The sequence below is a fragment of the Rhamphochromis longiceps genome, linkage group LG10, assembly GCF_057381845.1.
Source record: "Rhamphochromis longiceps isolate RC_006_pf linkage group LG10, R_longiceps_female_GT1.1, whole genome shotgun sequence".
Taxonomy (NCBI): domain Eukaryota; kingdom Metazoa; phylum Chordata; class Actinopteri; order Cichliformes; family Cichlidae; genus Rhamphochromis; species Rhamphochromis longiceps.
Window position 1 is genome coordinate 35115133 of NC_140566.1, and position 15225 is coordinate 35130357.

Genomic DNA, 15225 nt, shown 5'->3' on the forward strand with positions numbered 1-15225 from the left:
TGGAATATAAAGTTGTGCTACAATATATCTACTGTTACTCTGTAAACATCTGAAACTAAAATAAGTCTGTTCTTCAAACACGTCAGGGTAAACCAAACTGAGCCTTGTGAGGTTTTTTTATGTGCATGTTTTTTTTTAATAAAACCTGAATGTGAGTCATCAATATTCCAAAGTCCAAAATTGAATTTCATCTTTTTACTAAAGTGAATGCTGGAGTTTTATAACAGCTAGTTTCCAGTATTAGAGAAGTTAGACGGTGAGTTCGGGCTGTGGAGAAGTGCAGTATCCACACTGTCCATATAAACATGTAATAGAAAGGCAGCTGCTTTACTTTGGGTGTATTTCTACACTGAATAATCTAAGCAGAGCTCTGGTAATAATACTATAATTATTATTATTATTACTAAGTTTTTTAAAAGGGCAGGCACGCGGACGTTGACTCCGCCCCGGTGCGAAAATACCGCCAAACTCGAATGTACGGAGACCGGGAAGTAGTGACAGCAACAGGAAACAGGCTGAGGACGAAAACAAAGAAAGGTGAGCCTTCTTTCACTACTTTCTGATTGTTTTACTGCTGGAGAATGAACGAGACGACGCTATGTTAGTGCTCGGTTTCGCGAAAGTCGCTTTTTCTACAGTCGTTGCTTTTTACCCGCTAAATCACCGCGTTACCCTGAACACGTCGCGTCGGGAGCAGGTCGGAGTGTCCGTGTCTGTTTTCACGGACTCTGACGGAGGGCATGCTTTCCGTGTAGACTCTCTGTAGGCGAACACGTTTTATGTGTTTGTGTGTTAATGCTGTTACTGGAACACAGAGAAAACGCGTTCAACAAAACTTACTTCATTTGATCTGCGATAGAAACTGAAGCGGTTTCCACTTCTCTAAAACCGGGCAGTATGAAAGCAGCAGTGAGGGTTTGTTACGTGGTTAAAGTGTTTAAAACACGTTCAGCGAATCTTCGGTCAGCGAAGCGTGACGTCATCGGGTCGGCCGGTTGTTGCTAGTTTTCTTTGTTTTATTTGTCATATGCAAGTTAGCACACGGTGAACATTGCAATGACGTGTTTGATGAGCAGGAGACAGTTACTCAGCAGTATAGCACCGTAATTAACAGTATTAACAGAGTAAATCTATATAAATACACACATGTATAAATAAATGTATCTTAAAGTTGCAGGAGTGAGCAGCACTACATCCTGAGCAGTGCAAGATTTTAGAGTGGCAGACTTAGAATAATAGATTACTTTATGTTAGCTAAATAGTGACAGAATCGATAACTGAGAGGAAAACAAGGACACCAGAACTAAAACTATCAGTTTAAGTCAGTCCTTCTCAAATAGTGTGACCCCTGGGAACAGGCTTTTTTTCCTGTTCTAGAATAAAGTGTAATAGACTACAGTAGGTGGCAGGGTTTGGGTTTTTTTTGCACCGGGCATGCACACAGACAGAGCAGGAGATCTGAAGTGCAGTAAACAAACCCTCAAGAAAAATATTTAATAGTGATGAAAAGGCGGAGAGATACGCAGATAATGAAACGAAAATCTCCCGAAGGCTAAGACGAGGACATATGATGAAGCGTATGTAGCGCTTGTACAAAAGTACAAAGTTGCAAAAGCGAGTGAGAGTTAAAGAATTTGAAGAAAAGCTTTGTGGAGCAGTACAGACTGATATTCATCTTTAACAGGGCTGTCAAACAAAAGAACTGCTGTATAATGTCCTCCGCTATCTCAGTTTAATTGGTCACATGACTGCATCACATGACTAAAATGTGTCATCGTTTTCACAAAGTCTCCGGTTTCGCTGTCCACACTGCAACGCAAAAGCACCGTTTTCAAACGTGTGCGTTTTTGAGAGCGTTTTCAAAACATGGCGTTTTCCTTGAGCGAAAACGCCGTCTCAGTGTGGACGGGAGGCCAAAACGGAGAGAAAAGATGCGTTTTCTAAAGAAAACTTATTATTGTGGACGTAGCCTGAGTTTAAGACTGTTGGCAGTGCGCAGCACGAAGCCAAATAAATTAACTTTACTTGAGTAGTTAATGCTGCTGATCGATTTAAATGAGCTCATAAAAGCATCTTTACTTTTCGTTTTAAAATGTTCGTGTAGATTAAGTTGCAGCTCAGATGCTTCATGTTGTTCAAGTTCAGTTCAGGAATCTAGATTACTTTGAGTAGGGATAGCGTATCTTGAAATCATTGTAATCTCTTCCACTTTGTGTAACTCACCAGATTCAAATTAGAAAATTTCCAAGTTGATGACAAATTTATTTTAATTTGTAGCATTGTTCCTAAACTTGTTACGGTGCTTGACCGGCAGAAACGGCAGATTCATTGTCTGTTTCACATCGACTTCATCATGCTTTTTTTTTTCCAGAGTTTTTGAGGTACCATAGTACACATGATATATACATACAACATGTATCCACACTACACAGAGTGGAATAAGAAGCATCCAAAATATAGACTACAAAGGCTCTGTGCTAGTCTATATGTTTTTACAAGGTTTTAGAGGCTTTAATATGCTACATACAACAGTATTAGTATGTTTTGCTTATTATTTTCTCTGTGCCTCAGATGTCATCAATTTCAGAGTCAGAGTGGAAAAAAGCACTGACCTTCATCATTGAGGATTTGGATAAGTCACAGCTCAAAAAGATGCTGGGATGTCTGGATATCCCCAAACAGAAGAAGACTATCAAGTGCAGAGAAACCATTCCTCAGACAATCATCGAGTGCTATGGAGTGGAAACGTCTATCCAGATAATCGATGAAGCAATGCTCTGGATACCAAGGAAGGATGAAGCAGTCCAGGGCCAGCTGCGGCCCTTTGTTGAAAAACTGAAGAACAAAGAAGACGAGGGGGGAAAAGGTGAGTTCACTCATTGATATTTCTTTTTTTTTTTGGTCAGGTGTGACAGGTTTTCCAAAGAATCTCATGTGTAATAGAATAAATCATGTTTAAATATATTCAAATTTGAATCTGTCTTACCAAACTATTCATTGTAAAGCAGCAATTGAACAAATTCCAAATTAGCAGGAGTGGATCGAGCATTTGTGTTTTTTGAGCATTTGTGGAAGTTTTTTGTGTTATTCTGGTCAAAAGTAGTAAAGCATAGTACAAAAAGCAATTGGAGTTAAAAAGAAATCGTGGATCGTTACATGGAGAAACCTTTGGAATACAAGCATGCTGATCCACACAGGTATGCACACAGGTGTACACACGGGTGTTCACAGACGCGGACTACAGCTGTCTTGGCTGCTGCCTCAAAGCACATTGTGCGCTGTCTATCTTGCGTGCTGCACAATATCGTTTATTATTTAGTATCTACTGTTATCTACTGCTAGCTAGTTTATTGTGATGGTGCTGTTTTTATTATGTTGCTCTTTGTTGTTTGCTTTCTCTTCTGTTTTTTTTCTCCATACAGGTGACCCAGGTGTTTGTTTTTTTTTGTTTTTCCCCCCCTTCTCACCGTCTCTTCTCCCCTCTGGTTTTCTTTCTCTCCCTCTCTTTCTTTCATTCTTTCCCCCTGTCCTATCCCACAGTCATGTCTGTCCCGTTTGTAGCAACCGAAAATAAAATAAATTCATAATTATAATAAAGGTCAATCGAATGGACCAATATGGCAAGGCCATGATGATCCACTTGGTAAAATAAATCCGCTTGGCATCTTTCTTGGCCTTAAGACAACAATTCTGATGGCTAAAGATCCAAACGGGACAAAAAAAGAAGAAAGAAATTGTGGAATCAATTCATAGAATAAAATCTATTCTAAACTTCTGACTAGAGCTGGGCGATAGAACGATAACAATATGTATCGCATTGCCCCAAACGCAATTTCATTGTTCTTGACAATGACAATAAATAAATAAATACTAAAAATACTAAATACTATCGCGATATAACTTTTTCTCGATAAAAAAAATTTAACTATCGCGATAGACCTCGCCGCTCTTGTCCTCTTAAAAAAAAAAAAAGCCAATCCAAATTACGTAGCGCAGAGCCGAACCAATCACAGCCGCAGTGTCACATCACGTGACTTGTTACGTACAGCACAAGTGCCAAGCCGCACATGTGTTTGTTTGGGAAGCAGCCAGCCACCGTTCCGCCCGGATAACGGAGGAAATGAGTGTGCCGACTAGAAAAATCAACCGAGCGTGACCGAAGAGAAAACAGATGATGGTTCCAATGCCGGAGAGATTGTCGAACGGAAGAGCCATAGAAGTTCCGTAGTGTGAAGGTATTTCGGCTATTTCAAGTCTGACTAAAAACAGAGTAGCGTGCACTGTAAATTGTGCCGAAAGCAAGTCTGGAAATACAATAAACTGGTGCATGTGCTACGTCCACACGTACCCGGGTATTTTTGAAAACGCAGATTTTTCTATGCGTTTGCACCTTTCGTCCACACGTAAACGGCGTTTTTGGTCACTGAAAACGAAGATTTTTGAAAACTCCGTTTTTGCATTTACGTGTGGACCAGAAAAACGGAGAAAACGCAGCGTCAAAGGTGTGCGCATTTTTTGACGTCACACTGTGCGCCACGTTATTGTTTCGGTGAAATGAATTTCTACAATACTGTTAATTGTACTCTCTGCAGTGTTTAAATGCTTACATATACACACAGTTACTGTCCCTCCACACAGACGACTCGGTTCTGCTTCTATGCCCCAGCTTTGTTTACTTTTTCCCACCGAGGCTTCTAGACTTCTGATTGGCCAACATTTCTGCACGGTTAGGAATCTAGCGCCACCTGCTGCTTTGGCATGTTCATAGCAGCGTTTTCCTTCATTTCTGCCTTTATGTGTGGACGGGATTATTTTTTAAAACGAAAACGGAAAATCTCCATTTTCAAAAATACCCGTGTACGTGTGGACGTAGCCTCAGTCTCTGACTGGAAGCGCTAATTCGTCATTCGGCTTTTGTCAGACTAAAGTAACTGTTTGAAAAGCTAAGCTATACTACCCCCCCCCCCCCCCCCCCCCCCCCCAATTTTTGCACATGTCGAGGAGCGTGTCAGGCTACATTTCACTGTGTGTTATACTTGTATAACTATGCATGTGACAAATAAAGAACCTTGAACCTACAACAAGGAGAGATCGAGAATTTCCTTTTAGTTCTCAGTTTATTTGATATTGACAAAAGTTAGTCAGTTTTGTCTGTTCTTCTGTAAAACAAACTAAGATTTATTTTTAGAATTAATATTTTGTTTCTAAGTGGAATTGACAGTTTAGTCTGTTTCGTTTGTTCTATTTTGAAACTTAAACGCTTTAGCGGCTGCCTTTTGTGTAGTTTGCAATATTTGCCTTTATTTATCTGAAAAAGTCTCGTGTTCCTTAAGTACATCTACCCTGTTGAACTTATTATGGGAAATAAATATTTAAATAAAAACAAGCTGCTGATTATTTCACATTTTACTTGTGAGCAACGGCACATTTAAATCTTACAAATATAGTTATTTGGCTGATATCGTGATAGATATCGTTATCGCCTGAAATGAAAAAAACATATCGTGATATGAAAAAAATCTCATATCGCCCAGCTCTACTTCTGACTCATCAGAGTAGCCGCCTTTGGCAGATATAACAGCTGAACACAGCCGTGGCTTCTTTCTACAATAGAAATCAAATCTTCTCCCATATCTGTTACAGAAGTTCATAAATGTGCGACACTTGTAGGTTGCGTTGCTTTCACTCTCCTGTCTAGTTCATCCCAAACCGCACAGTGGCAAAAGCAGAGTTTTTTTTTTAAAATATTTATATGTATGTATAAAAAAATTCCCTCTCGCCCCTGTGGGCGGTTTATCCTTCAAGCTCGGGTCCTCTACCAGAGGCCTGGGAGCTTGAGGGTCCTGCAGTATCTTAGCTGTTCCCAGGACTGCGCTCTTCTGGACAGAGATCTCCGATGTTATTCCCGGGATCTGCTGGAGTCATGTCACTCTCACTCAGACTCTGGGACCACAGTGTTGTTCCTGTGCAGCAGTTTTCCTTGTTGCTGGCTTTCAAAAATGACAGTTTTGATTTTCAAATGACTCATCAACCAGACCAGCCAATCAGTGGCTTGCAATCTGTTGACATCACATTTTCCAGATGGCCTTGGATTGTTTAGAAACCGCGGCGGAGTTGGTACTAAAAGGTACCTGGTACCATAACCTGCAAAATGGAAAACTTAGCGTGCCGAGCCGAGCCAAGTAGGTACTAGTGGAAAAAGGCTGTGAGTGAAGATGCCTATCAGAGTGTGAACGTTACCATGAAATCTGATCGGGGCTGAAACTGATTCTGTTTTCTAAGGAGCTGTTTTGTTGTAGTCGTGAAGAGAGAGACCACATCAGAGGACACGGTGGTTTCATCTGGGTCCAGTGCAAGTTTGTGGATCTCATTGGTGAAATTATTGGAGGTTTTGATGTGATGGGATGTGTTCTCACAAATGGAAGTAAAGTGATGATAAGGTGCTGGGAAACTTTGTAGGTGACAGAGTTTATACTGTTAACAGTGGGTCTGAGTGGGACCGCTTCTTTGAGGATCTTTGGAAGTCCATATATACGGGGTGTAACCTCTCTCCTTGTAGTTGCTGAAGGCAGATTATGACTTTCGTTGGTAAGATATTCTTACCAAAGTGCTTAAATTATGTATTATTTATAAAGCTGCTGCAGATGCAGAGTTACATGTGAACAGACTGAACAGTAATCACTGCTAGTGTTTTTACGTTTGCTCTGTGTAGGTATGAAAGAAACTAGGGCTGGGCGATATGACCCAAAATTGATATCTCAATATTTTTTAGCTGGATGGAGATATAAGATATATATCTCGATATATTTTTTTAAAGCCATAAAGTAAGAACAAAAAAAGAGTTCTTAGTCAAAGCTGTGTCCCAGATGTCACACAGGCACTTTTATTAACATAGAGCATAGATGTACATGAAAAAAACTACTCAAAAATAAATTATGAGCATTTATTAAATAATAATGCTCCATAAATAAAAGAAAACAATGTTGTTTTTGTGCATAACAAAAAGCTCACAATTGTGCAGTCAAAATGTAAACTAAAAGACGCCGAGCACAATAACAAAGACAGATTTCACAGCTGCTCTGTTCCCAACTTGTACTGCGTGACTGACAGCCTGGAGTTTGTAATCCGCTTCGCAACCACGTCTCTTAACAGGTGCCATTTATGGTCCTTATACACAGTAGGGTAATACTACGTTGAAGCACAGTACGTATCACTCCGCGAGGCTCAGCCGTAATCCTCCGACAATCCATCAAGCGGTGCAGCTCCGTAGCTTACCAAAGTCGTACTAAAACATTTTTTGACAGATTGCTGAGCGCCGTGTTCCACATAAGATCGGTTCGCGGCCATCAAGCACAACCAGAATTCATACATAAGGCGCGCTGTCAACTATTGAGAAAATGAAAGGATTTTAGTCCGTGCAGCGCCTCTGGGCTGCATGGCGTTAGCGTGGTTAGCTCGTTAGCGTGGTTAGCTAGCTAACACGTTGACGGCGTCCAGCCCCACGCACGGGGCGATGCGCAGTAACTCGTTAACGGAGATTTGCCGTCTCCATCTTGTCGCTTCCTGCAGGTGAAGCGATGGGGGAGGAGGGGGAGTTGTGTTCAGTGAAGGAGAGGCGAGGCCGAGTAACGTTGCGTAGAGACGAAAGTGGACGAAAGAGAGGCAAACCTGCGGCTCCACAAGTATAATTATAACGTAACATAGATATAAAGATATAAAGGATATTGTCACATCTTATATCTCGTATAAAAACATATCGATATTTTTTAAAAACTCGATATATCGCCCAGCCCTAAAAGAAACAGACTTTATGTTGACTGACTCTTCAGTGAAAACCTGACACACACATGCTCTCACAAGTTGGATTCATTTCTGTTTCAGGAAACAAGAGGAAACGCAGTGAAGCTGAATCGGAGTCAGCAGAGAAAACGGCTGAAGCTGGTAGGCAAACACACCCTGAAACTGTGGCAGAGCCACTGAGCTGTGGCCACAATCATGAGAATAAATATTTTATTTGATGTAAGTCTGATGTTGAGCTGTGTGTGTTCAGGCTTTAAGAAGAACAACATTGTGAGTGATTCAAGTTCAGATGAAGAGCGAGAGGCTGAAACTGGTAAGTGCTGGAGGAAACAGTGCTGCTGGATTTTAGTGCTGCTTTCCATCTCAAGAGCTAACTATCCAACACACAGTGATGTCATTTGTTTAAAATGCTCAGTATCAATTTTGAGATCCATTTCAATTCAGTTTATTTATACAGCACCAAATCACAATGAGTTGTATCAAAGGACTTTATATTGTAGTGTAAAGGCCCTACAATAATACAGAGAAAACCCCAACAATTACATGAAACTCTATGAGCAAGTGGTTGGCAATAGTGGGAAGGAGGGCATCTGCTGAGACCAGTTTGGCTGAGGCGGGAGATTGAGAAACTGTGGATGAGACCAGAGATTAATAAGAACTAATAGTTAAATGCAGAGAGGTCTATTAATAACACACAGTGAGTGAAGGAAAAACTCAGTGCATCATGGGAATCCCCGGCAGCCTACGTCTATTGCAGCATAACTAAGGGAGGATTCAGGGTCACCTGGTCCAGCCCTAACTATATGCTTTAGCAAAAAGGAAAGTTTGAAGCCTAATCTTGAAAGTAGAGATAGTGTCTGTCTCCTGGTTCCACAGAAGAGGGGCCTGAAAACTGAAGGCTCTGCCTCCCATTCTACTTTTACTGGTACAGGAACCGGTACAAACAGGCTGCAGCCTGACTGTTACCTGTTAAAGTTCGGCTCTGGCTGCTGGACTGGAGTCTGCATACGCTCACCTTTGACGTGACTCTGGGTGTTTGACTAGCTTAGCATTAGCATGCTGTCTGTGCTTGTAAAGAGCTGGCGTTCTGTTAGCAGCATCACGCAGCTGTTTCTGTCCTGGATGCATTTTACACTTTACCTTTGTGCTTTTGTCATTTTACTTTGTTTTACAGATGGACTGAAGAGCCCTCAGCCTGACAAGGTAGAAGTTGTGATTTTTTTCAAGTTAATGTAATACTGCATGTCACGTTACACCAAGTTTTACATAATTTTATTAACTTGTGGACATTTATGCTTTCTGTATGATAGAAGTAATTACACCAAAGAGATCAGCTCTGTGGGCTGGTAGGGATTTGATTCCCACATAACTGTTTGCACATTTCTGAAAACAGTTTCTTGAACATTTACAATATTCAGTCTATGAGTGACTTACTGTTTAACTCTTTCTTTTCAGGAGATAAAAATCCCTTCATGGGTGAGTGAATTTTTGAGTTTTCATTGGATGATCACAGCATCTGACTTGTTTTGTGATGTAAGTTTTGACTGCGAGCTGACTCTCCATCTGCCTGCAGAGGAAATCCATCCATGATGTAAAGATCAGCGGTGACCTTGGAAACAAAGTCATAGCTGGCAAAGTTGTGGCGAAATCTGGTCTGCGTACATACGAAACCAAAAAAAAGGAGAAGAAGTTTTTCTTTTACCTGGGAGTGGCTGATGAAACAGGCAGCATTAAAGTGATGGTGTATGGAAGAGAGCGCTATCAGCGTTTCCAGGAGAAGAGCTGCTACCTGTTCAGAGAGATCATCATGGACGAACATGTCATGAAAGTGACCAAAAAGAGCGTCATATCAAAGACAGCAGCTATTGATGTTCCTGAGAACCTGGAGATGGAAGCTCAGATGTTCGTTTATTCCCAGACTCCAGTTTGCTCCATCGGACAGGCCATCGGATCAGCGGAGAAGACATCAGTGAGTGTTGAAGGAACAGTAAGAGAGGTAAGTGTGACCTGAATCTGCTGCAGTGAAGCTGTGAGGGCGCTCGTCATGTTTAGCTTAGTGTCCTGCTGAAGGCTGTGAAACTCTGATGACATCAACCTTTAAACTAACCTTTAATAGTCTTTGAGTGAAATGGATGGAGGTAGGACTGGGTGATATGACCCAAAATTCATATCTCGATATTCTTTAGCTGGATGGCGATATACGATATATCTCGATCTTCTTTTTTTTAAAGCCATAAAATAAGAACAAACAGAGAGTTTAGTCACAGCGGTGTCCCAGATGTCACACAGGCACTTTTATTAACATACAGCGCAGATGTACATGAAAAATTACTCAAAAATAAATTATGAGCATTTATTAAATAATAATGCTCCATAAATAAAACAATGTTGTTTTTGTGCATAACAAAGAGCTCCCAACTGTGCAGTCAAACTGTAAACTAGCAGACGCTGAGCATAATAACAAAGATTTCACAGCTGCTCTGTTCCCAACTTCTACTGCGTGACTGACAGCCTGGAGTTTGAAATCCTCTTTTATAACGTAACATAGACAATATCGATATAAACGATATTGTCACATCTTATATCTCATAGAAAAATATATCGATATTTTTTAAAAACTCTATATCGCCCAGGCCTAGATGGAGGTTCTTGTTATTACATGAGTCAAACTCTGGCGCCGAGCAATGAAGCCATCACAGTGGCAACAGCTAAAGTTCCTCTAACAGCAGCTTGAGGCTGAATTTGTGATTCCAAACTTCACAGCAGAAATAAACATGCACAGGAGAGTTGTTGGTCTCTGAGTTGTTGTCATGTTGTTGGTTTGTTCAGATCGGCTCCGTTGAAACAGTCAAACTGAAGAACAAACGAAGAAAGAAAGACAAGCGAGAGTTCCAACTTGAGGACAGCACAGGCTCCATCTGGATCACTTTGTGGGGCGAAGACATCAAACAGCTCAGAGGAATATCACCTGGAGACTCTGTCAGGGTGGTCAATGTAAAGACGAGTCACTACTATGATTCAGTATCGCTGAACTCAACAGATTTCACCAGAATTTTTAAGGTAATTTCTGATTCTGGCTTCAGTTTGAAATGTGTTTTATATTTGGTATTGATTCAAAGCAGAGACTGTCAGCTTTGACCTCCTACTGGAACATTTCCTCACTGTTGTTGAGTCTCTGCTCTCTAGTTAATCCAGCCGTACCTGTTCTAAGTGTCCCCATCAGGTGGTTCACTGTGAGGGTCTCCCTGTGGTCCGACAGACTCATCTCCACCATCTTGGACTCCAGCTGGTGACATCAGTCTTTGCTCTGCTCTGTGAGCTGGAGGGTGACTCCAGAACATGTTCATGTGCTGTTACCTGAGCAGAACCAGGACTGTCTGCTGCAGGACAAGATGGTGGATTTGGAGTTCTTCTGCAGGATGAGACTCACTATGAAATCATCATTGCTCACTTTTTTAAATAACAAGTTCTTCAGTTTTATTGGTTCAACATGTCATGATCTCTACGGTCAATCTGGTGTTTTGCAGGTTCAAAGTGCCACAGTCGAGAACGTCACAATCGAGATCATTGGGATCAAAGACACCAAGAAGACTGAAACAGAGGTGGATGCACAGATCGGCAGCGGAGAGGTGCAGTCCTTTGTGGCGACTTCATCCCTGCTGGCAAAAGCGTTTGGTGTCAGACTGGAGGGCGACTTTGAGGACAGACTGCTGGAGAAAATGCCGTTCTCAGCAGATGTAGAAATAAAGGGAAACAAGATCATGAAGATTAAAGCGAAGGAGAAGTAAAGATGAGTTCCAGTGTTCAGGCTGCAGATTTTGAGTTTCAATAAAAAATGTAAATCTCTCTTGAATCAGTTTTATATTCCAAATCATGAAATGTGTGCTGTTTCTTTCTTCTTTCCTAACTGGTTATTCTGATTTTTCTTGTCCTCTTTTTTCCTGTGTGTAAGAACTGTACGTTTATATTCATGTTGTCAGTGCTGTAATGCAGTAGCTTCTCATAATCATAACTAATGGCTCTGATGTTGAGGATGATGGAATGTTTATGTTGGAATAAAAAAGGCTCTGATTTAACTGTTTGTTCTGTAAATCTGTTTACAAAATCCTCCTGTGTCTGATTTCCTGTCACAGGAAAAGCAACAGTCAGCAGTAAAGTGACACAGATCCTCGTGCAGACAGAAAGCAGGGCGAGCACTCGTGGGGCTCAGAGGCAGTGAGCTCAGCTCTGTTGTGTGACTCTTTCCCAGCTCTCTGCTTCCATGGAGTCTCCTCATGGTGCCGGCCCACCGTGGATTTTCCACCATGAAATATCATTACCATCCTTTATCTCAGTCCCGCTGTGTGTTAAGCTTCCTCCTTTAGTTGTTTCGAGATTAGTCAGGAAGTAAACACTAAAAAAGACAATATTCAAAATACAAACATGCAGTTATAACGTAAACTGTGGGACAAACAGTAAAGGAGCAAAACTAGAGGAGAGTGAAGCCGTCAAAGAAATATTCAACCTACAGGTTGGGCCACTTATATGGACACAGCGTAATAACATGGGAATGGTTGGTGATACTAAAGTTCTGTTTGTGGCACATTATATGTGAGGGGGCAAACTCCTCAAGATGGGTGGAGACCATGGTGGCCATTTAGAAGTCGGCCATCTTGGATACAACTTTTGTTTTTTCAATAGGAAGAGGGCCATGTGACACATCACACTTATTGGTAATGTCACAAGAAAAACAATGGTGTGCTTGGTTTCAACGTAACTTTATTCTTTCATGAGTTATTTACAAGTTTCTGGCCACTTATAAAATGTGTTCAATGTGCTGCCCATTGTGTTGGATTGTCAATGCAACCCTCTTCTCCCACTCTTCACACACTGATAGCAACACTGCAGGAGAAATGCCAGCACAGGCATCCAGTATCCGTAGTTTCAGGTGCTGCACATCTCGTATCTTCACACCATAGACAATTGCCTTCAGATGACCCCAAAGATAAAAGTCTAAGGGGGTGAGATCGGGAGACCTTGGGGGCCATTCAACTGGCCCACGATGACCAATCCACTTTCCAGGAAACTGTTCATCTAGGAATGCTCGGACCTGGCACCCATAATGTGGTGGTGCACCATCTTGCTGGAAAAACTGAGGGAACGTGCCAGCTTCAGTGCACAAAGAGGGAAACACATCATCATGTAGCAATTTCAAATATCCAGTGGCCTTGAGGTTTCCACTGATGAAGAATGGACCCACTGGGGCGATCGTGGCTGTGGGGCGATCGTGGCTCAAGAGTTGGGAGTTCGTCTTGTAATCGGAAGGTTGCCGGTTCGAGCCCCGGCTTGGACAGTCTCGGTCGTTGTGTCCTTGGGCAAGACACTTCACCCGTTGCCTACTGGTGGTGGTCAGAGGGCCCGGTGGCGCCAGTGTCCGGCAGCCTCGCCTCTGTCAGTGCGCCCCAGGGTGGCTGTGGCTACAATGTAGCTGCCATCACCAGTGTGTGATTGTGTGTGTGAATGGGTGGATGACTGGATATGTAAAGCGCTTTGGGGTCCTTAGGGACTAGTAAGGCGCTATATAAATACAGGCCATTTACCATTTACCATTACCACTATCGTTGTGCCCCATATACCACACCAAACCATCACTTTTGTTGGTCCAACAGTCTTGGAGGGATCCATCCAATGTGGGTTAGTGTCAGACCAATAGCGGTGGTTTTGTTTGTTAACACCATTCACATATAAGTTTGCCTCATCACTGAACAAAATCTTCTGCGTGAACTGAGGGTCCTGTTCCAGTTTTTGTTTTGCTCATTCTGCAAATTCTGTGGCCGATCTGGGTCGTCCTCGCTGAGATGCTGCAGTAGCTGGAGTTTGTAAGGGTGCCGTTTGTGAGTAGCTAATATCCACCGAAGGGATGTTCGACTAATGCCACTCTCCAGTGACATGCGGCGAGTGCTACGCTGTGGGCTCCGCTTGCTGCCTTTTATTGGAAAAAACAGTTACACAAGTTTGCACAAGCACCTCCCCTCGTAAAACCCCCCTTGGTTACAAAGACAAGGTACTGTGTGTGTGTGTGTGTGTGTGTGTGTGTGTGTGTGTGTGTGTGTGTGTGTGTGTGTGTGTAAAAGCATGTGCAAGAACTTGTGCGTGTGTGTATGTGAGAATGTGTGTGTGTGTGTCATGGGGGTGCGTTTGTGTGACCTCCTGATCACAACTGTTTCTAACAACATCCTGGTCATAAAGGGGGTAATCTCCCCCACACCCAATATATGGTTCAATTCCTGTATTGGTTCACCATACACAACACAGTGAAACCATAAAAAGGGCAGGAAGCTTACCAAATATCAAACAAACCTTCACAAGGAATGTGCCTGTGATAAAATACTACAGCCTCCCCCCAGAACCTCGAGAGGCTGGGGAGGGGGACAAAGGAATGCCTTGATCACAGAGTTTGTGACCCACACCTGTTTTCACAGAGTTCTTTCAATCAGCCAGGGTTTCGGGTTTTTTCACACCTTGGCTCATGTGATTAGGTAGAGGATCATCAGGGGGTCCTTTGTCCCTCTTTGGGGGGAAACTCCTTCTGGGTTTAAATCTGGGACTCTCCACCATTTGACCTTAGAACTGAAGAAGCTTCTCGGATGAGAGGTGAAACGTCTTCAAGCAACTTAAAGAAGTCCAGACGCTTTTCTTTCCAAGCTCCTTAGACTACGATGACCTGGATGACTGAGAACCTTCACAGACATTTTCTTGCGTCCACATTTTGGCAAATCCAACACTGAACCAGTTTCACCAAACTTAGCAAGCAGTTTGCTAACTGTAGCATGGGAGATGGGTGGTCTCGTAGGGTGTCTTACATTGAAATCTGCTGCAATGACCCGGTTACTGCGTTCACCAGATATCAACACGATTTCGATCCGCTCCTCACGTGTTAACCTCTTCGACATGTCAATGGCTGTGAACAAAGAGAAACTTGTAAATAACTCATGAAAGAATAAAGTTACGTTGAAACCAAGCACACCATTGTTGTTCTTGTGACATTACCAATAAGTCTGATGTGTCACATGACCCTCTTCCTATTGAAAAAACAAAAGTTGTATCCAAGATGGCCGACTTCTAAATGGCCACCATGGTCACCACCCATCTTGAGGCGTTTGCCCCTCACATATACTAATGTGCCACAAACAGGACTTTAATATCACCAACCATTCCCATGTTATTACGGTGTATCCATATAAATGGCCCACCCTGCACATCAGTGACAGCTGGTGCAAAAACACAAAGACTGTAGGAAGCTCCGGATTTGGAATATTTGACTGTGAAGTGCAGACCCGTCTACATACCCCGTGAGTTTACTGTTGTTATGGTAACAGCCATGACAACAGACTGTCAGACCGTGTACAGAGAGTTAAAGTGGGGCCTCATCTTTCCTCAGCCCTC

At 42.3% G+C, this 15225-nt stretch overlaps 1 protein-coding gene across 1 annotated transcript; it reads left to right on the forward strand.

Annotated features, from left to right (window-relative positions):
• Positions 1-387: 387 nt before the first annotated feature.
• Positions 388-11876, forward strand: LOC146661336 (uncharacterized). The gene is made up of 9 exons (XM_085421434.1): positions 388-537; positions 2572-2866; positions 7882-7941; positions 8051-8113; positions 8975-9003; positions 9256-9276; positions 9374-9796; positions 10630-10860; positions 11328-11876. The coding sequence occupies exons 2-9, from the start codon at positions 2572-2574 to the stop codon at positions 11586-11588; spliced, it is 1383 nt and encodes a 460-aa protein (XP_085277560.1). The 5' UTR covers positions 388-537; the 3' UTR covers positions 11589-11876.
• The last annotated feature ends 3349 nt before the right edge of the window (positions 11877-15225 follow it).

What these genes read in the sequence shown, in the direction of transcription:
- LOC146661336 (XM_085421434.1), top strand. Translation starts at nt 2,572, where the DNA reads ATGTCATCAATTTCAGAGTCAGAGTGGAAAAAAGCACTGACCTTCATC. An exon ending in AGAGAAAACGGCTGAAGCTG is followed by an intron (nt 7,942 to 8,050) that starts GTAGGCAAACAC and finishes GTGTGTGTTCAG; the next exon opens with GCTTTAAGAAGAACAACATT. An exon ending in TTGAAGGAACAGTAAGAGAG is followed by an intron (nt 9,797 to 10,629) that starts GTAAGTGTGACC and finishes TGGTTTGTTCAG; the next exon opens with ATCGGCTCCGTTGAAACAGT.